At 39.3% G+C, this 22,370-nt stretch overlaps 1 protein-coding gene across 6 annotated transcripts in view; it reads right to left on the reverse strand.

The window, feature by feature from the left end:
- Positions 1-22,370, reverse strand: part of si:ch211-220f16.2 (golgin subfamily B member 1) — a 50,799-nt gene that overhangs the window by 18,983 nt on the left and 9,446 nt on the right. For 2 of the 6 annotated variants that reach the window (XM_055012513.1, XM_055012510.1), the window contains exons 3-21: positions 19,131-19,286; positions 17,422-17,559; positions 16,458-16,568; positions 15,522-15,677; positions 15,178-15,357; positions 14,940-15,062; positions 13,702-13,815; positions 13,253-13,556; positions 12,780-12,895; positions 12,339-12,456; positions 12,091-12,182; positions 11,842-11,992; positions 5,913-6,019; positions 3,535-3,658; positions 2,175-2,308; positions 1,943-1,990; positions 1,485-1,594; positions 360-528; positions 157-261 (exon numbers count right to left, since the gene is read on the reverse strand). In XM_055012513.1, coding sequence (XP_054868488.1) covers positions 157-261; positions 360-528; positions 1,485-1,594; positions 1,943-1,990; positions 2,175-2,308; positions 3,535-3,658; positions 5,913-6,019; positions 11,842-11,992; positions 12,091-12,182; positions 12,339-12,456; positions 12,780-12,895; positions 13,253-13,556; positions 13,702-13,815; positions 14,940-15,062; positions 15,178-15,357; positions 15,522-15,677; positions 16,458-16,568; positions 17,422-17,559; positions 19,131-19,286 — 2,556 coding nt within the window. Of the gene's footprint in view, positions 1-156; positions 262-359; positions 529-1,484; positions 1,595-1,942; positions 1,991-2,174; positions 2,309-3,534; positions 3,659-5,912; positions 6,064-11,840; positions 11,993-12,090; positions 12,183-12,338; positions 12,457-12,779; positions 12,896-13,252; positions 13,557-13,701; positions 13,816-14,939; positions 15,063-15,177; positions 15,358-15,521; positions 15,678-16,457; positions 16,569-17,421; positions 17,560-19,130; positions 19,287-22,370 lie in introns of all 6 variants that reach the window. The other 4 variants (XM_055012500.1, XM_055012497.1, XM_055012509.1 and 1 more) reach the window with 3 other exon arrangements.

Genomic DNA, 22,370 nt, shown 5'->3' on the forward strand with positions numbered 1-22,370 from the left:
ATAAAGAAGTGCTTATGTTCCATATGTTCAACAGTGGTTACATGTTTTGGCCAAATGAATGAAAACGATGTTGAAATTGGCAATGTCTGTTTTACTAAAAATTGTGAATTTTGCAAACTGTTCCACCCGATCTAGTTTAATTCTGTGAAAGCCCACCTTCTCCTTCAGCACACTCAGCTTCTGTGTGAGGTCGGCGACTTCTGTTTTCAACTCAGAGCACTGTTTCTCCGAGCTGCAGCACTTTTTGGAAGTGTTCTCGAGCTGGAAGGAAGAAAAACAAACAAGAAAATGACCCACTATTGCATTATTGCATACTTAAAAAATCTTTTCAAAAATAAAAAAGGAGCCACAGCTCTTACATTGTGCTCAGTTTGAAGGAGCTTCTCAGAAAGCTCTTTGTACTGAGTCTCTTTTTCGCTCAGTGACTCTCGAAGGCTGCTGATGAGTTCGAGTTTCTCTGATGTCTTGGCCAACGTGTTCTCCTTCTCAATGAGGGAGCTCTCCAGGCACTCCTGTGTGTCACTCAGCCTAAAGGGGAAAAAATTACAATCATTTACAGCAAACTGATCTGACATTTTGAAATAAATGTAAAAAAAAAAAAAAAAAAAAAAACCATATCAGTTTACATCCTGTTTGTTTCTCAGAGCTATTTTCGTCCCATTTAACTGATTTACAGTCATGACATGAAGATAAATACAAGTTGTGTGAGTTACAGTATCACTATAAATAATCAATTAACATTTTCCCACTTACAAAACAGGTCAGATATTCTACATGCCTTAACCCATGAAAGTAAAATATGGGGAAACCTAATAAGTAATATCTATTACTTATTAGGACACTGCATTCCTGACTCAAATTTAGATAAACTGGACTGACTCAAACTGAGCTCCTGAACAGGGCTTTGCGAAAAACTTGAATCACTCCACTAATATATGTTGCCACTGTGCTGTGTTTGCAAAATAAAATGTGACTGAACAACATCTGACCTAACATTTCATTTAGTGGTGGTCTAATGGTTTGGCGCATTAAAATCAACTTGAATACCAGTAATAAAAATAATCCAAATATGCCTCCTTTCACATGCACCGGTTTTCTGTTCAAACAGAAATTGGTGGTTTTGATATTTATTGGTTGAAACTGACTGTGCAGATTGTTCTGATGGTGGCATTTCAAGAACTGGCAAAGATCTGCGTAAAGAAATACTGAGGACAGCCAAGAAATTTTGGTATTGCTATAGCAAAGCAGTGATCAGACACGCTTCATGTTAGGTTTTTGCGCCTTCTCATGCAAATCATTGCCATCGTTTGTTCAGTGTGTGGCGGTCTCAAAATTCAAGCGCATTCCACATTGTAATTGTGAGATGTAATGATTTCAGTCTTTGTTGTTTTAAATGATTTTGTAAGTCGCAGATGTTGAGGCAGAATTTTGGTGCCATTTTATGCACAAAAACTAAAGGAAGTAGCTGTGAATTAGTAGCTCACCCTTTTAGCTGCTCGTTCAGGCTGCTAACCAGCAGCTGATGCTTCTCTGCCTCTCTGCTCTGTTGACTTCTGGCACTGGCGAGTTGGCTTTGCAGTTTCTCTGACTCGTTCTGTATTGGCAGAAAAAGAAACATCAATATGCAAAGATTAAAACCTTCAAATGGTTTGATAAAAGCATTTGCACCGCACACAGACATGGATGACAGCAGACCCGCTGGAGAACGGCATCAAAGGAGACGAGTTATCACTGCTGTGTATTTTCACCAGCAATGAGAGAAAAGTTAACTTTAATATTCACCATTTTTAACAGTTAGAAAGATCATCAGTGACTTAGGACACCCAGTGAGTCTGCGACAGAACACTGCTTTTTGTTTGAGGTTAAACGAGCACACCACACCATTAGCCGTCACCGCCAGAGGTGCCCTCCAGCGCACACATACATGAGCGAACCAACACACCTGAGAGACCCAACATGGCTGCTCATCTTCATCTACATCAAACGTCACCTGTGTTAGAAGGGTTTGTTACAAAATCCCAGTCCTTCGGGGGGAAACATGCAATTCACTCATCGTTTACTCTACCAGTAGGTAAGTTACATCTGTGTATGACTATATTTAGGAAGACAAATGCTGGTTTGAGTTAACCCTGGAGCTATTGCATACTGTGTGAAGTTTTCTACATAAGTGTTACCTGTAACGTTTCTATGCGTGCTTGCAGCTGCAGTCGATCCTCCAGGTCTTGGCAGCGCTCCTCCAGACTCAGTATCTGCTCCTGCAGTTGGTTCCGTTCCAACTCCAGCTCCTCCACAACAGAACGCAAACCATCTGGAATCGTAGGGAAAGACAATAAGTACTGGGGATATCACATGACATGAACAAATAAACATTAGTCACAAAAAAGCCACTAAGGAGAGGAGCAATTAACCATGACAGGTCACAGTTCTGTTGTTTTTGTATTTAATTCTGCCAGTTCTTTTAAATTTGCCATTAAATCAATTCCTGAACAGTTGTTTAAAAATTCAAAGCCTTCCAAAAGCTCAAAGGTAATTTGAGAAACTTTATATTAAAGGCTAGTGAATAAGATAATTGGTGATTTGCAGCTATTTATCTGAAATTTAAACAAATGGCTTTAAAACACAATAGCGTTAATGTACAATAAATAACTTAAAAATCTTAGTTAAATCAGTAGAAGGCCGCAATCACACAAAGTAAGGTCTGAAATCTCTTATGAACATGAACTAATTAAAAGGGTATTCACTGGCAGATAAACTAATTAAAGGACAGCGTTTGAAATGCAATTCAAAAGGTTCAAAGTTTAGTCACAAACAACCAAAAACTACACCAGTTTTCCTTTTAAAACACACTCCATTATTACAATTTCCATTTTTGTCTATTTTTAGTGTTTATTTACATTTTTTGTAAGATAATTTCTGGTGTATTTTATGGTTTTACAAGTCAGGATGTGAGGAAAAGAAGAAAACGGAGCAGAGCATGCAAACAATGAAAAATAAAAATGAAACAAAACTTACCACGGATGGAGAGCATCTTGCCACCTACGTTTACATGATCTCACAAGAGTTCAGTGCATTCAGGGGACGAATCCCAACAAACACTAGCCAGCTCAACCAGCATGCACATGTCCAAAAGAAACACTGTAAACTGATGAATGTGATGAGCAAAATATGAACGTATAGCTCTTAGAATTGTGTCAATTGTCCCAGAGTTTTTAAAATAAATTGGGGATGAGCTTGAATTTAGCTTGCAACATTTTGACCCACGTTATAATGAAAGCAAGCCAAACCAAGCTAATCCTTATAGTACATAAATAACAGAATATAGGTAACCCAGGTCTGACATTCAGAATATTGGCAGGTTAGATGAACCCAAAATAAGACAAAACCAACCAACAGCCACAATCCAACACTCAATAAAAATAAGTTTGGAGTGTTATGGTGAAAATGACAAAATAACCCAAAGAAAGCTCAAGTTTCCCAAGTAATGTGCAGATGACTGTGTGCATGCCAGTGTAAACTGTCCAGCGGGTCTCACACCTGTATCAGGAGTACTGTACTCGGGCCACCAACCTCCCATGTTCTCGCCCTCCATCGGGGTTGTGCTCTCAGAGGCGCTCCGAGGATCCTGGAATGAGGCCTGGCCATCAAACTCGAAGTCCTCCTGCAAGTGGGAGAAACTTTATCATAGCTGGGAAATGCAACCTTTTGAGAGGAATCATTTAACATTTAAGACACAGCCTCTTGCATTTACGTGTCTGTACCAGTAGGCAGATACTTTCTCTTTGAACAAAGCCAGGTCAGCATTTTTTGCCTGTTTCTAGTCAAGCTTCTAGCTCAAGCTCTGGGTGTGTATTGTTCAGGTCAGCTACTCAATTAGTTGGTTGATATGTTTTCAGTGTGTTCATACTTAACAGCCTTCCACGACTGAATTTCAATTCATTGCATTAAACAGCATATCTGCAAATTACTATAGCTCCAATACGGGATTATGAAGCTGATGTACTGCATGGAGAGTTTACAGCAACTGCACATATGAGAGTAAAATGAAACTATCTGTGAGCACCTCTGCATTCACAACCTAATGCTAACTGCTAGGTCTAGCTAATATTTACCTTGAGTCAGCAAACTAACCAACTCCAAGTCAAACAAGTCGTCAGTGTGGCTGCATTTTGTTCAAACAGGTGAACGAAAAGTAGAGTGCAAACTTTGCAAACAGCAGCTTGTATGTCACAGCTCAACAAGTAACGAGGCAGATCATCTAAAAACAGGAGGATAACTTCAGACCTCTCTGCACATGTCTGCAAGCAGCCCAAAAGACCAACAGTGAGCATGCTAGGTAGCAGTGTGGATGTGGATAATATGTACATACAAGCTACTGCCAATATAGGCAACTCCCAAGGACTAGAAAGTAATAAAATATCTACAACTAAGTGGCTGTGGTGTAGCTGTCCACAAGTGAAGATAATCAAAGCTTAAGAGGCCTTGACTGTGATTTTCTCAGCAGCCAAATAAAGTTTAATTATTAACTCACAGATATGAAAGAGGTGTCCATCTTCACAGCTTTCACAAAGGCAAGAAGTAAATGTATTCTGGAAAATACTCAACCACTTCTTCAATAAATACCCCCTCTCAGAAGTAGCAATAAGTATCTTGTTTTGTCACGATTAAATAAATTAAACTTTCTGTGTGCCTCTTTTATAAGAGTTGCACAGAATTCTAAATTCTATTTGATCTTCCACTTTTAACATTTGTAATTAGGTGGAAAATATCAGCTGTTATTGGAATAAGGGTTTATTCCTTCCCCAAGAGAAGGAACTAAAAGTTTTGAAAGTACTGTTTTGGATACACATCTGCGATGTCTTGTAATAGTTGGTAGCCGTACTGTAAGTCTATGCAGAAAGACATAAATGAACTCAATCATTAGGTTTTATCATGTTGTTTTCAACCAGGCTGTGGAACAGTTTCCAAAAAGTGTGTGCAGATTCTCAGTCATGCAGGTCACCTTAACTGCTGGAGCTTCAGCAGAAAAGTAAATGGACTTGTCTTTAGATGTTTCACATCTCATCCAAGAGGCTGAGAACTGATGAAATCTCTCAGTGAAACATCTTTAGCCCTTCATCGGCCAAGTGATCACATTTGGTAACTTCCACACACATTAAATATGGTGTCAAACTTTCTCTTTTCTCCGAAGTTGGAAAAAGAAGGACTTACGGCTCGGTCTTCTTCCATATTTGTGGTTGAAACGTCAAAACCGTGGTTAGTTAAACACACATTTTACGTTTGAGTTGTTGTGCTAAGCAATGATATATACATTTCTTGGAATTTTTTTTTTTTTTTTAAACCGCTAACGGGCAACGATCCACATATGGAAACTTCACTGATCTTGAATTTCAACATGAAAGTTAAAAATTTTTAAAAATGTCACAAAAGTAAACAAAGTCTTGCTATGTTCTCCAATAACACTCTAGGGTTGAAATTTTGAATTTCACAGTATTTCAATGAGTGCACTTTAAAGGGATAAGAACCTAAAAGAGAAGTCTGGTTGCTTTTTGTTGCCAAAAACTTTTTAGTTTCACAGATTTTATGTTTGCGTAGAAATGTTGAAATTACAATTTGAGGAGCTTGTCGATAACACAAAACCCAGCGATAGGAACGCCTGACTGTTAAGTTCTTATAAAGTTGTTTTGTTTAGGTGAAGGTAAAATTAATTTGACACAAGTTTGCTACATGATTTGATTTGAACTGGATTTTTTCATGAACCGAAATGTTGCAAATAGCCGTTTTATTAAAGTGAAGTTGTGCAGTTTAGGCTCTTCTTTTATGCCTAAACTGGTTTTATAAAAATAACAACACATCGCAAAAGTCTGGAGGCATGTTGGCATAACCACGGATCAGCCACAGTGATGTCCACCTACCTGCAGGCTCCGCTGGGCCGGAGCTGCCAGCTTCTTGGCCCTGAGATGGCCGAGTCCCCGAGATTGAGCCAACTCCTCCTCCAACTCCTGCTGCCGAGTGGCCAGTGCTGGATCGGAGCAGCCAGGAAAGAACCAGTCATCCTCAATCAGTTTTGTGCCACAGGGAAACGGGAAGGATTGAGGATGTATTTATGGATGGGAGGTGGGTATGAAGTGGATTGGACAGATTTATGGTAGAGTGGTAGAAGATATATTTTTTTTGAAGACAGGATGACAGAGATGGAGAGGAGATAAGAAGCATGATGGCACAAATGGTGCTGGTGGAGATTAGGAGGCACTTTTCAACACCACAAATATATGCTTTTATACATAGAAAACAGTTTAATCCAACAGTGGAGGCAACAAGAGAGAAGTGACACTGCAATAGAAGCATGGAGACTAAGACAATCAAGGACGGAGAAACAGAGCGTTACTCAACCTCCAGGTTCTGTATGTTTTTGTGTATTTGCATAAAGATGCGTGGACCTGAGACACACTTTAAAAGCAACATTCTGGTCAGAGCCATGCACACCTAATTTGCATTGCAAAGGAAAACAGCATTCAAATATGTGGGAGACAGCGAGTGAAAGTGGCTGTGGGAGGAAGGAGAGGGCCCATTTTTCATGAGTCACATTTAAAGCTAATGTTTCATCGCCGCGTCTTCAGACAGACGCTCAGAGGAACACCAGACAGGTGCAGATCTCACGGGGATTTTCCGTGTTTTTACTTGGATCTTTTTTTGATTCAGAAGCACAGGATGCAAGCAGGGCAGTGTCAAACTGATTAGAACAAAACATGTTCCCATCTGTTTTGTGACCGACAGGCTGATTTTTGGTGTGTAGGGGAGGGAGAAGGGAGGAAGGGGCAGCTCAAAGCAAAGGGTGGGGCAGAAAAAGAAAAGGAGTGTTAAGCAGTGGTCAGCGTGGGTGCAGCGTATGAGCAGGGTGAAGCAAAGAGGGACTATAATGCATATAATGTAGAATATAAACCAGGACTGTCTGCAATCATCTGCGCTAACATGCTGATTCTACAGTCAGTCGGCCTCATTCTATTTATTTCACCGACACTGACAACAGCAGCAGAAGTTATATATGGAAGCTATAAGAACAGGAGACACATGAGCATTATTCATGAAGTCAAACAGTTAGTCTTCAGCTGTTTTTAGTGAAACTTGCTGGTTTTCTTAATGTGTATGGATGAAAATTCAATGCGGCAGAAATGTCTAATATTCGATCCTTTAAACCCAACAGCTTACTCATGCTTTATCATTGTTGCTCTCAGATCTACCTATCCTTCTATGAAAGGGCTATGGTTCTTGGTTATATATTCAGAGCTGCAGTGTCCAAGTCAAGTGGTCGATTTGTTGGTTGATAATGTTCTCATCAACCCAAATCCTCATTGGCTGTAGAATCGCTGGTGTTAATTTAATAAGAAGAATAGCGCTACATCAACAGCACTCCAGGATCCACAATGTTTTCACAACTTTGAAAGATAGCCAGTGTTATACTTTTTGCATCGTTATCTACTCAAGGCCAAAATTTCCACATGGCGACTACGCTACAAAGGCAATAGTTTGGAATACACACATGCTATCCTACGGCACATGTATGAAGTAGAGTCCTCAAAGTGGACTGGAAAAATAGTATGAAAGCAACAACTATGCGTTCATAGTATTCCTAGATTCATTCACAAGAGATAAACAAGAATTAAGGCTAGTGTGATACTTTCTGTGACTGCGAGGATTGTAAATTTCATCAGCGATTACACTCAAGGTTGAGTGGTGAAAGTGCTGAATACGTAGATGTCACGGCACGTATACAGGATGACGTTCTCCAAATGTACTAGAAAATAGTTTAACTACACATTCTGGTGTCTGCAGCTGTCCACGTGAGTGTGTGCAAGGAGGTATAATCAAGGCTTTACTTATTTAACATACACATTTAAAGAATGATTACTCAGATTAAACTCCAAACTAACTGACATATCAAAAAGTCAGCTGTGTGGCTGCAATTTGTTCGAACAAATGGCAAAAAAAAGTCTCTGGGAAAAGTCTGACAACTGCAATTTGTACATCAGAGCTCAACATCAGCATGACACAACATCTAAAAACAGCAACTATCTTGTCTACATGATTTTTCTCAATAGTTCTTGTGCTGGAATCACCAGCTGATATAGCTGTATTCTCAGAAATGAATATGGGCAGGTTCACATTGATCTGCTCCAAGTCTGTATGTTATCATTTCATTGTAAAAACACAGGTTCAAATGACTTTTTCTTTGAGGATAAGTAGTTAGAGTGGACTCAGTATACTGTGGCAGTTTAGTTTATCTACAGATAATGTGTAGACTTTCCTTCCTTCTAGTCTCGGTATGATTTCAGTCAACAAAGATTTTGCTTTGTTCACTACAGCCCCAAATATAATGGACACTGTAACAGAGATGAGTTCTTGAAGAGGTTTAGGGCAGTAGTAGCAAAAACAAAGAAGCGTTAATGTTGGTGAACTATTCAGCTCTAATTTGGACACGATAAAAGAGTGTTCATGCTTCTGTCCCCTAAAAGCAACACCACAGCAACTTGTGTATCACACAAGACAATATTCTTTAGAAAGACGGCCTCAACAGCAAAAGCAAGTTAGAGTATATTTGTCCTATAGAAATTACACCAGTGGGAATGAGGGATTAGTACACAAAAGTTAAAAAAAAAAAGAACTTCTGTCAGCACTAGAAGAAAACGCAGCAAAGTGAGACACACTGCTCGATAAAATTCTGGCGACAAATTAACCGCAGTCGCCTTTCATAAAACGTGCTAATTACTGTGAGGGTTTTGAGTTGATTCGTGAAGCTTTAGAAACTCATTATTCACACTAAGTTCATTAATATCAACTCCACTTCATTGATTCAGTAATTTAACAGCCAGTGGCACACACAGATAATCAAAACCAACAGGCACAATTAATGTAAGAGGGGCTATGAGCCATTTCACTTTGAACATGACTTTGGTTTTACTTAACTTCAATTAACGAGGAATATATTTTATGCATTAGTTTGCTTTATAAAATAACAAGATGTCCAGAGTAATGATTATAATTTAACAGTGTAATCAAGGATTTAAATAGATACACACATTGTGTATATACCCGCACTAAGCTCTCACATGAATATCTCAAAAAACAAACTTTATCTTTGCTTTTAAATCCTGATCCCTAAGTCATAACCTACAACATGTGCATACAACTTTTAAAAAAAAAAAAATAGCTCAAGTAATGTACGGAAACATGTTGCTGCCACACCAGATAAAGAAAAACTGATGGTATTGCATAACAACATGATATTTTTTGCATTTTAAGAAGATAATTTCACATTATGAGGACATACAAACTTACCATGTCATAACAAGAAGCTTTTCTTCTTATAGCAACGCTAATTTTAACAATACAATGTAATAATTTACATTGTTATAACATAAAACTCAAGTTTGAATGAACAATGTGCCTCATTTACACGATTTGATTAAGTTCTACAACATCGTGCTTGGGATGAAAAATTATGAGATTCTGATGTTATTGAGCACGGTGGATGTGGTAAGTATACACAAAGAAAGATGTAGAAATGCACCCGGCTGTAAAATGTAGAAAGAAGTCTTCTGGAGATAGTCTAGCATCACTTCTAACTGATCAGCTGGAGATGCACTGGATGCATGATTTATCAGTGTCATCCATCATGTTAGCTAGTCAGCTTTTCACTGCAGAAACTTGACTCGAGGTGGTATAAATTTTACAGGAACGACCCCTGAAATAAGCCCTTTTAACCTTTCTGTTTGCACTGCTTTGAATGATTCAAAAGCTTCGACGGCAAAGCAGCTTTTCAGATGAGACTAACCTGAAGTAGCTACTTATTCCTCCCCTGAAAACAGCCCTGAAAGAGGTTCTGAAGAGGCAGTTCTTGCTGTTCAAACAGGAAGAAAGGTTCAGACCACCCTAAGTTCCTGCAGTGGATAACAACCTAATAACAGCAGAATCTGGCCACGCAAATGTTTAATTTTGCTTAATTTATTATTCTAAACATGATCACAATGTAAGTAATCACATGATAACATGGACATAATACTATGCTGTTATGACAAGAAAATTGTTAAAAGTTTGTATGTTGTAATAACGTGAAAAACATGTTTAACATGACAGCAATCTGCTTTTCGAGTGTGGCATCAGTAATTTAGCTTCTGCAGCAACGAAATCAGCCTTATTTAATTATAAAAGATCGCTTTGTGAATTACCTTTCATGCACCTTCTCTGCATCTTAACGACCATTAGTCCATAAACAAAGATAGCAGTCGATGCCACATGAAGAAATCCTGTCTAAAACCTTTGAAGAGTAATGCACTTTAGTCCTCTTCCCAGAATTATCCCACCATAAAACAAAGACAACAGTGTTTGATTATATTCGATACCAGGATATTATTGCTGGTGGTGTGTTCTAAATTATTTCAGCATGGCCACACCAGAAATCACAGGACAGAAAGAAGAAACAGGAGGAGAAAGGAAAAGAAAAGGGGTAAAGGAATGGAAAAGGAGACCAACACAGGAGAGAGGAAGAACGGAAAAACAAAATGGCAGACTCTATAGTGCATCCTGCTACTGTACTGCCTGCAGCTCACCCCAGCGAAAAGGCAAAAGTTCAGGGGAACTGCCGGCAGTACAGCGAGCAGGAGCTGCACTGGAGGTTTGGAGGAGCCTGCATGCACAAAACTGATGGGAAACTGTTCTGTGTGGCTGCTCCCATCCCTGGAGCAGGGGCTGGAGAGGGAGAGTAGGGGGTAACGGAGGTCCACGAGATGGGAGGCAGCACAGAGTAAACCAAATCTCCCCAATGACAACGGTGAGGACAGGGGAAAAATAAAGAAAGCAATGTTCAGTCAGACAACAGAGGACATGTGGTAAACAGTAAAACACAAACTCTGAATCTCTGCCGAAGAGTTCCACGGTGCTGCAGCTAATGATGGGAGGTTGGTCAAATAAATGACAATGGTCGCAAAAGGAACTGAAATTTACATTTAGTTACCAGCTCATGAGGTAAATATTAGGAATACCTCTCTGTATCTGCAACAGCAGCAAAAACTACAGGTGACTGATGCTCATAAAGCTGAATCTATAGCTGTAAAACTGCTTCAACAAGAAATGAATTTTACATTCTCCAAGAAAGTGGGATTTGTTGCATTATTTCTGCTGGATGCACCTAATAAATTAGCAACTCTATCCGTTTCTTGACATAAGCACAAAATATTAATGCTAAAAAGTATTTTAAAGCAATCTTGGATTCATGAGCTTGTAGTTAAATATGAGGAAAGGTCATAAAAATGAAGAAGTGATGCCAGGGTTTTGTTATGCTTTGGTATTTTGCGAGAAGGCTTAAAACGTGTGTCAACGGGAAATGCAGCATTCTCCTTAAAAGATGCATTGCAGTGGATGTGTTCTGCGGAAAAAAAGCCAATATCCTGTGCATATTTTCATACATATAGAGAGAGAATGGGGCGCGAGTCTACAACAATATAAAAATATACGACAATATAAGATTTTAGACATTTTAAATAGTAAAAAAAAAAAAAAAAAGAAAATCAATGTGCAGCAGTCAGTGTTGATATTCTGGCGGGCTGCAACACATAAATAAACACAGGAAACACTGATAGGCCACTTTTAAAGCTTTGTTAAATAGTGTCGGACATCTGTGTGAATATATTATCAGTCGCTGGTTGCTGGACTGATAGAGGCTAGTTGAACCCTATTCAGCTTCCCACTGAATTCCGACCATGATTCACTGATTAACATTTTGGCTCCAGCTTCATTCCCTCAATTTCCCATCTACATGTGTGTCTCATCCTCCAGCAGTGGTCTTACCCTCTCTTTCCTCCTCCATGTGGCTGATGCGGAGCGCCATGGCAGCCTTCTCCTCCCTGGCTCGGTCTCTGGCAGTGACCGCCTCGGCCACCATCTCCTGCCACTCCAGCACCTGGCTCTGGGTGTCGTCGGCGCTGCCCGACTCACTGGCCTGTAGTCAGAAGGAGCACAAAGGGACCGACAGTGAGCATGTTCCATAAAATGCACACTGAAATCAGGAGGTTTTAGGAATCAGAATGGACCTCTAACCTGAGAAGCTGCCCTCTTGGTGAACTGCTCCAGGTCTGCTTGAAGTGTCCTCTGTTGCTCCTCATACACCACCAGCTTAGCCTCTAGCATTTCTAGCAGCGCGAACATGTAATATTCATTTAGGCATCATAGCTACCACGATTTAACTGTAATAATTCATGAGTCTGACCTACAGCGGGTGAGTAAAAGCTACTAAGAAAAGGTGATTTGCTGGTGTTTATGCTACATTTAAAATTTGATTTTAGTACCATTCTTTGCTTTAAGCTCCTCATATTGTTCCACCTTCCAGAGGTTTTCCTCCCTCTCCTCCTCCAGTGCAGTGATGTGACTCCGTAGGGCAGTCAGGTCTGGTGGGACGCCTCCAGCCTAAAGAAAACAAGGCAAAAACATCATTTAAATGACCCTTTTTTGAAACCTAGCAGCCTGGTTGAAGAAAACTGTGTTTAATACTTCAACTGTGAATAATAAACTGAGAATTGGATGCTACAGTAAATCTAATGTCAGAGTTTCCTCATCTTTGTATAAAAAACAAATCAATAAAAACTGCTAAAGAAAATAACTGATGCCACAAATGACTCATGCCACAGTAGTTGTACATCTGATACTGTTGATTTTCAGCGTCAAGACAGCAAAAAACAGCTGAATATGTCCAGAAAGACAGGCAATGACTAACAGTGTGGACATCTCACCTGGCTTTTCTTCAACTCCTCCTCCAGCTGTCGGATTCGAGATTTAGACCAAGCTTTCATTTTTAGGAACTTGGCTTCTGATCTGCTGGCTTCGTCTGTTTTTTGCTTTGCTTGAGCTGCAAAAAAAGATAAAGCAAGACGAAGCCTGATGAGCTGAATGAAATAGTGTTATTCAAGACTGTGGGTCGATAAGCACAATTTCTGCAGACAGACTGACTCTTGCCTTCGCATTATTGAAATCAGGGAATGTGTGGGTGAAAAGTGTGGTGTGGAAGTTAAACACAAACAAAACTAAATGTTTGGATGCTTTAGGGAATAAAATCTGAGACAAAAAAATCAATTTGGAAGACTGTGGGCAAGTCTGAAATTTTTGATTTTACAGGCTCAAAAAAATTCATGCTAGCAGAGTAAAGTAAATTCAATTGCTGCCTACTTCTCCTGGTCAAGCTAAATAATCAGAATAGAAAAACAACCTTCCAGCTCCGCTATCCTCTGGATGGAGGCTGAATCAGCGGGCACGCTTCCACTTCCTGAGGCCTCCTGACTGGCAGGCGGTGCTGCCACCGAGGCTCTCCTCAGCTCCTCCAGCTGCCTCAGGAGGTCTTGCTGAGTTTGATCCATCTGTGCTTGATGTTGCTCGGTGATTCGCTTCACCTCCGCCTGTTGCTTCTCCATCAGGTCGCGAAGCTGTGCTCGCATCACGTGTTTCTCTGCCTCCATCTTGGATTCAAGACTCTCTCGCTCTACTTGCAGCCGTCGCAGCCGCTCTGTGAGCTCCTGTGCAGAGAAGGTGAAAAGAGAAGTGTCATTGGACAATTTATTTGAAGAGCTTAAAACCTGACATCTGTAGGGGGAGAATACTTTATGTAGGTTTTATTAAAGGTCAAGGTGCTGAGAAGGGTGACAGGAGGCCTCTACTGACCTTTATCTGCTGGTCCCTGCCATCCACCTCTCCCTGGAGAACATCGATGACCTGGGTCTTACCCAGCAGCACCTCCTCCTTCTCATGAAGCTTCTGTTTCAGAGCCTTCAAAAGCTGAAGGAGGAGGGAAAAAAAGGAACATCAGATAAACAACAAGGTAACTTTCTGTAAAACTCATGGCTTGTCGCCTAATGCTCAGCACAACTTCACTAATAATACTAAATTTAACACAAATTTATTCAGTTGTATGGAATCATAGGACCACGGCAAACTTATTTTTATTTTGATTCTTCCATTTTAGCAATTTTATTTCAGTGTTTTTACACTGTTATTTCCACTTGTTCAACATTTAATGACTCAAAGCCCAAAATCTGCTGCAGGCTATCTATGAAAGAAAAAAAAAAGTCAAAATTACACCATTTATCACAGCCAGAAACCTCAAAAATACAAAGCATTATTGAATTCTGAACTTTCCAGCCATCCATGAACTAATCATGTGAGAAACGCAATTCTGTCATGAAAAGCAGCTACATCTCTGATCTTGACACTGTGATATTTCATTAAAATAACTCTATTGTACATCTCATTTTAAAATTAACCAGAAATCAACTATTTGTAGCAGATTATGCAGAAGACAAAAATTCTGCACTCCTCAGTGGAACTGAAAAGCCACGACTGACTCAACTGCCACGCGAACTGCAGATTGTGTTTAATTTGATCAGGGAGGAGACAACAGGAGAGACTGACAGGAAGATGAAACATACAGGGACAAGTTATTGAAAGATACATTCAGCATGGTGAAACAGCTTTGTTGAGCTGATGTGCAGTGTAGTGTGAAAGGTTTGCAGGACTTATATGGAACCACAATTATCTTTCCACGATTGGTAACATCTGGGGCATTTAGGAAAAGGTTTTACATACTGATTTCAAGTTTTAAAATTTTTTGTAAAATAATTGCGGCAGTTCAACATACATAAAATCAACTGTATTTTAACTGTGGCATACTCCACAGAAAAAAATAAAGTGTTGTCTCTGTTTCTAGCTGTAGTTGTGCTCTTTCACAGTGCAGATGTGCAGGACTGTAAAAAAAAAATCAGCCCACATTGAGTAAAGATTTGACAAAACTACTTAGAAACTACTTGGCATTCAGATGGTTAATGCACCATGTAAAGCACTTTGCTTGTCTGTGGGAAGCATTTTTCAATTTCCTGTGAATAGTTTTTTTTTTTAATCATTACCTGCTCCAGGTCTGCACTGGCATCTGACTTTGCTGCCAGCTTGAATAGCTCCTGTTCGTGCATCTGGTTGATCTCCATCAGCTGGTTATCTTTCTGAATGATGATGTCTTTGAATGTCTGGATCTAAAAACACACACGAGCTATCCTTAGGCATAAATTAGCTATATATCTCTATCAAATTACACAACACAAGCACCACTCCTGGCATTTGTAACAGCTGACTGCTTTAGAAACCCACGTTCTGCTTGTACATGTTCTCCTTCTGGTTGTACTGCTCCTTCTCTGTGGACAGCAGCTCTTTGAGGCTGTCTGTCTGCTCCTGCAGCAAACTGTAGCGTTCCTCTGCTTCGCCCACTTTCTTGGTCAGACTTTGTACCAGCAGCTGCAGCTCCTGCATCGCTCCACTGTCCTCCAACACCTGAGGAGATATAGCACAGCTGAGCATCAGTGAGTACAGTAATTACTGCTTTGTGAGTGAACATAAATGTTTTTCTTTTGTCGTGGTTGTGCTGATCTTTAAACATGAAAGCGTTTTCAGCGTAGAACCATAGAGAAAAATGTGTGTGCTGAGAGGTCTATGACCTTTTGCTGTGGTGCAGGTGTGACGGGTTGATCTCCTGCCAAAGCTGTTTGCAGGTGGACAATGTAGGCCTCTTTTTCTGCCAGCTTTCTGTCCTTCTCTGTCAGCATAGCGTCGATTTCCTCGCCTCGCTGCCTCTGTGACTCCAGCTCCCTCCTCTGTAGGGATTTAGAAATGCTTTTAGTGAGAAAAATGGAGAAGATTTCATGTCAGATCTGCTCCTCACTTTGCAAGTGCATCCATGGAAAAATCAGAGCTGTTCAACTCTGGACGTACATTGATAAAAATGACACAACAGCTCATCTTATAGCTTAAGGAAACCTTATTCTGTAAAGATAATGTCAATGTACAAAATATTTAGGGCTTGAACTTTAACGCCTTCACAGTATTTTAATTTCAATGCGCTAATGTTATAAAATGAATAAACATCTTTGTGCTGAGCCATGCAGTGAACGGTCCAACACATCACTTGCTTATTCTACAAGCAGTATATTTGTTTATTATTCTAATTCCATGCATAGACAATGCCATTCTCTTCTATATATATTAATTGTAATAGCATTCATGCTGTTGGCTTCACCACTTTAAGTCGAACTACCCCCGAAATGCATCATTTTGAAAAATGCTAACAAGTGCTGAAAGGGCTGAGAGTAGATGGGTGAGGCAGTTTGCTAAGTGACATTTTTAGGCTACAGAAATATGGAGAGCGACACAAAAATCAGACATTAACATGCTGGAAGACTATGGTGGTCCCCAGCCTCATCAGTTAGAGCTGCTGGCTGCAGCCCCAGTTTTAAGCAGCAGCTCTTCAGAATGATACGGCTTTATCAGCATTGTGTTTTCATGCTGCCTTCTGTGCTTCATCGCAACCTAAACTGAGCCAGTGTCAGTCCTTGTTTCAGTTTGCTTCTCTCCTGATGTAGATGGTGGACATTTACCCTGTTTTCCAGTTCTTCATTTCTTCGTGCAAGCTGCTGTTCTAGCTCCTCCACCTTCTTCTTTAGCAAGACAATCTTTCCCCGACTGGCTTGGTCTCCTTCTGATGAACCCTAAAAAGAAAGCACAAAAACAACATTAAAAAAACAAATAGCAAGCGTTTGACTACTAAGGCTCCAAACCTTTTTATAAGCATGTGCAAATTTTAAAAAATAGCACAATGCCTCCAAGAAACTTGTCCTATGGTACGACAGGTGTTTGGCAGACAGAGCGGCCTCCCTCAGAAATGATAACAAAATCTACAACTTACAACAAAAAAGAGCAACTTTTTACTGACTTTAAGACCCAGACCATCCTAATGAAAAGGAACGAAACATTTATCTGCACATGTCATTTAAATAATGTGTTGAGAAATTAAATGTTTTAATTAATTCCAGGCAAAAAGCATGCTGAAACATTTATGTTGTGCCTAATTATGTTCTGGTGTACCTAAATGAAAAAACTGGGTGCACCATTGCAACCAATGTAGGTCTGGAGCCCAGACTTGCCAATGAAATCACAATGTGATATATAACCTCCTTAAACAGTATTCATTGTTGACAGTTTGGTCAATATATGTGCAATACTTCTGTCACTGAAATAGGAATTGCTCTTTTCAGGTGTATTTTTAAATAGAATTTTTTGTGAAAGTTACCTTTTTAATGTTGAATACAATGTTTTTTATTTTTATTTTTTTTAAAGTCAACTTTGATCCCAAAATTTTTCCCAGCTGTCGTTGAGGAAACAAGCAGCCATTTGTTTCCTTATATAATCCAATGACAAATTCATATGGCAGTGGATGTGTTGTAAAACTCCAAATTATGTAAATCACATTAAGAACCAGCATTAAATACACGGTTAAAGCTTAGGGGATTAATTTATTCATCATCAATATTCACATGTATAACCACGTGTGCTTGTATATACCTTCTTGCTGTGCGTTGGCGTGCCAGGGCTTCCCTGTTGTTTCTTCAGCTCCTCCAGCTGTGTTGTGAGGGAGGTCACCTTGGCTTTATTCTGCAGACGCAGCTTTGACAGTTTGGCCTCACAGGCCTCCTTCTCCACCTGAGTCACAAACAATTAATTCTTCATCTCAGGTCTGATATAACATCAGGTAAGTGCTTATTTACACACTGAGCAGCAGCATCTTACACTGATGCAGCAAATGTTGTAAAATGTAAGGAGAGGATGCCATAAAGTGCAGCACATGTTCCTCTCTGCACTCGCTAGTAATGGCTGAGCTCTTATCTAACATTCCTGATTTTACTGTTGTATAGTAGACTTTGACTCGAGGATTTAGTAGTTGACAAGATCCGGGTTTTCTACTCAATAATCCCAGTCAGGGACTACCAGGAGCAGCATAACACACTGATTCAGAATAACTCGTGACCAGCAATGCCTGGCTTAGTCAGACATAATTCTCAGTGAGACAAGCTCCAGAACATGCAAACTGTTTACAACTGTTGGAAAATTAGGTTAAATTAACCACACCATGCCATTACAATGGAGTTTTATGATATAAATGTAGTTACCAAAGTAAATAGAGGCTCCCAACCAAAACTGAGAAAAAATCTCTTCACTGAGACCAAGGAGCTTGGCTTGAGTTTAGAGAAGAGCTGAAATGATTAATCGATTAGTTATCAGCTGTTAAATTAATTGCCAACTATTTTAATAATAAGTTCATTGGTTTGGGTCATTTTTTTAGGGAAATAATGTCTAAATTTTCTGAATCCATTTTCCTAAATGTGCTTAACTTCTAGTTTCTTTCTCCTCTATATGACAGTAAACTGAATATCTTAGGGTCTGCTGAGGACGCCATCTTTGGTTTTGGAAAACATTTTTCAAAACTTTATGATACTTATCAGACCAAACGGTTTATCGATAAGTCCAGAAAATGAACAGCAAATTATTTGACAATGAAATGAAGCACTAGTTGCTGCCACAGTGTGGTGGAAGTTCAGGTTTTATGTAAATATTATGAAAGTTTTGTTCACAAAGAGATAATAAGCAACAACAATGATGGACACAGACATGCACTGAAATCAAAAGCAGACACATTTTGTTTCTTGGTTTAGGTAAAAACAGAAGAGAAATATGACCCATATTTGTACCACATATGGGTCATCTGTTGTATGAGCATAAAGAGCATGTATAATGTACAACAATGGCACTACAATGTTGTCTTTTCAAACGCTGACCTCACGTGAATCATGAAAGTTTACAAGAGGAAAGTCAGAGAGGAAGCTTTCCTAACTAGGGAAGCGAATTCTGAATAATTTTCTCAATCATCAGTCAGCAATCAATAATAATCAATTAACTGATAACAGAAACATTATTCAATACCGATTAACTGTCACAGAAGACTTTGTCATGGTGGCCCATTGTTAGCTAAACCCCCATAATGCGCTCTGCTTGCCAACACGGAACTGCCCATAGTCCAAGCAACCGCCTACTTGGGTCACTATAGTGTTAAACAGAGGCTCCGACTGGTGGCGCCACCCCGTAAAATAGCTAATCTATAATATGTTTTCTGGCATGTATTTCCTTCCTCTTCTGTCTTATACGTTAGTCTATTTTTAATCGGTTGAATTATTAACAGCAATTGATCGATTAACTTTAATTATTTAACATGTCACCTTGAGCTGGTCATCTCTGGAGCGAAGTGCAGCATCCTTTTCTCGAATCATCTCCTTTAGCTGAGAGACGAGCTGTTCGGTTTGGGCCAGCCTTTCTGCCATTTCTTCTACCGCAACCTCTCCACCTGCAGCAGCACTGTGGGGAGAGCCTGGGCCCTGAGGACAGACAGGAGAAACCTTGAGGGCGTCTAATGCACATCCTGGTTAAACAGCAAATTAAAACAGCTGGTGCTGGAATGACTATGCCACTGTCATTTTGCAGCAGTGTTTTAGAGAGCAAAATGCTATTTCATCTGCTGGATACTGTCAGCTGTAGAGTATGTGTACATTAGACAAGAGAGATTGAGGAGGGTAACAATAAAAAAAGAACATGCATAAAACAAAGATTGCTTTTCATATGTGAAGGCTGAATGGGAAATCTTTACTGCATTGATCCCACTGATTCCAATACCCTTTTTGGTACCTAAATACTCATTTTCAATGCAAAATACTGATCTTTTCCTCTTCAATCTAAACTTTGTCCAGATCATCCTGCTTTCTGCCATTTCTTCTACCGCAACCTCTCCACCTGCAGCAGCACTGTGGGGAGAGCCTGGGCCCTGAGGACAGACAGGAGAAACCTTGAGGGCGTCTAATGCACATCCTGGTTAAACAGCAAATTAAAACAGCTGGTGCTGGAATGACTATGCCACTGTCATTTTGCAGCAGTGTTTTAGAGAGCAAAATGCTATTTCATCTGCTGGATACTGTCAGCTGTAGAGTATGTGTACATTAGACAAGAGAGATTGAGGAGGGTAACAATAAAAAAAGAACATGCATAAAACAAAGATTGCTTTTCATATGTGAAGGCTGAATGGGAAATCTTTACTGCATTGATCCCACTGATTCCAATACCCTTTTTGGTACCTAAATACTCATTTTCAATGCAAAATACTGATCTTTTCCTCTTCAATCTAAACTTTGTCCAGATCATCCTGTCAAACTTGATTTTTTTTTTTTTTTTTTTTTTTTTTTTTTTTTTTTTTGAAATTCTTTTTTTTTATTGTGATTTCACAGGTCCATACATTTAATGAAAACATAAATCATACATCTCATTTAGATATCTTATATCCTACTACAGCAGCTCAATTTGAAATAACCAAGACTTAGTCAGCAATACAGAAACATGTAAGGACCAATAAGGCATTCAATAATATAACTGTATAACCATTTTTGAGTATAGTAAAATGAAAACATAGAATGAATGAAATGGGGTAAACATCCCTGACTCATAAAGCCCTCTGTTTGAGGAAATCTAAGATACCCACTAAAACAAAACCAATCTGGAAAAAAAATAAATAAATAAAAAAGGGGACACTAAAATCGATTTTAGACAAATGATGGTCGTATTGGCGTGACATATCTTATCCATCTCTCCCATCTATTCGAAAAAATTTCCTGTTTCAGTCTCAAAGCAAAGGTAATCCTCTCCATCTTAAATATATCATAAATTATGTCAATCCATTCTTTCACAGTAGGTTTTCCAGGTTTTAACCACCTTCTCGTAATAGCTTTTCTGCTAGCAGCACTTAGGATCTGAAATAAGTATTTGACATTATTGGAAACATTTTCTGATGTAATAGCACCTAAATATAACAACTCAAATTTAAACTGAATGTCCATCTGGAAAACACTCTGCAAAACTCTATGTACCTCCCGCCAAAATGGAACTAATGATGCACAGGACCAAAATATATGAAAATGGTTTGCTTCAAGGCATCCGCACTGCCGCCAGCATACAGAAGAATTAGTGTAGTGCCTCTTTTGAGCTGGAGTGATGAAAAATCTTGTAAGGGTTTTCCAGCAAAACTCTCGCCAAACACCTGAGCTTGAAGTTTTCCATTGTATCTCACAAATATTTTCCCAAAATTCGTCCTTTAAGACAAGGTTCCCTTCCTGCTCCCATTTTTGTTTTATGTACATTGAACTTTGCTTTATTTGTTGTAACCCCTTGTAGACCTTTGAGATGAGTTTCTGGTTAGAGCCATTACAATAAGCATCCATATACACTTTTAACAGAATATTGTCCCAGCCTGATTGTGAACATCCCCTCTGTATTTGGATAATATAATGCCGGAGCTGAAGGTATCTGAAAAAATCATCTTTGTCCAAACCAAACTGTTCCTTCAGATTTTGGAAACTATTCATTGTCCCTTTATGTAAAAATGTACAGTATGATGTTAAGCCTTGTGCTCCCCATCTTTCAAATCTTGCGTCCCACTTTTTAGGTGAAAAATCTGAATCAAATGCAACCCATCTCAAGACCTTCACCTCTTCTTTCAAATGATTTTGAGCTACTACCTTGTTCCACACCTTAAATGACAAACAAATCCAGGGGTTACCCAACGCATTCAAATTATCCATCAGGCCCTTGTCTCCAATTGCAGCCTGTATTGGAAATTCTTCTGATAATGCACTTTCAATCTCCTTCCACCTAGCACAATATTTTGGGTTGCATAAGCAAATTAATGGCCTTAACTGAGCAGCAATATAATAATCTTTTAAACATGGAAGGGCTATCCCACCTTTGTTTTTTGCCAACTGTAAACTCTGGTATCTAATTCTTGGTCTCCGTCCCTGCCAAATGAATCTCGAAATTAGCTTGTCCCACTCCTGAAATTGTTGGTCGGATATATCTATTGGAAGCGATTGAAAGAGATATAATAATTTTGGTAAAATGACCATTTTGACAGATTCCACACGCGAGCCAAAACCAAGACAAGGTATAAGATCCCATCTCCTTAAGTCTTCCCTAATCTTTTTGTTCAGAGGCAGGTAATTAAGTGGGAACAATTTTGCCAAATCTAGTGAAATATTTACCCCTAAATAACTAATTGATTCCGATTCCCATTTTAAATTGTATTTATTTCTCACAATTGCCGAGGGGGTGTATTTGAAACAGAGAATTTGTGTTTTGGGAACATTAAGCTTATATCCTGAGAAGGATCCATAATGTTCCAAGAGTACAAATAGCCGTGCCAAAGAATGTTCGGGATTGGATAAGTATACCAATACATCATCAGCAAATAACGAAATAACTTGTTCTCCCCCTTTCATCATTATTCCTTTGATATTGTTGTCTTGTATAATCCACTGGCTCAGGGGCTCAATAAAAATTGCAAACAAGAGAGGGCTGAGTGGACAGCCCTGTCTTGTTCCTCGTTCTAGTAAAAAGGGATTAGATACAGCCCCATTAATTTT

The sequence above is a fragment of the Amphiprion ocellaris genome, chromosome 1 (assembly GCF_022539595.1).
Source record: "Amphiprion ocellaris isolate individual 3 ecotype Okinawa chromosome 1, ASM2253959v1, whole genome shotgun sequence".
In the NCBI taxonomy this organism is placed as follows: domain Eukaryota; kingdom Metazoa; phylum Chordata; class Actinopteri; family Pomacentridae; genus Amphiprion; species Amphiprion ocellaris.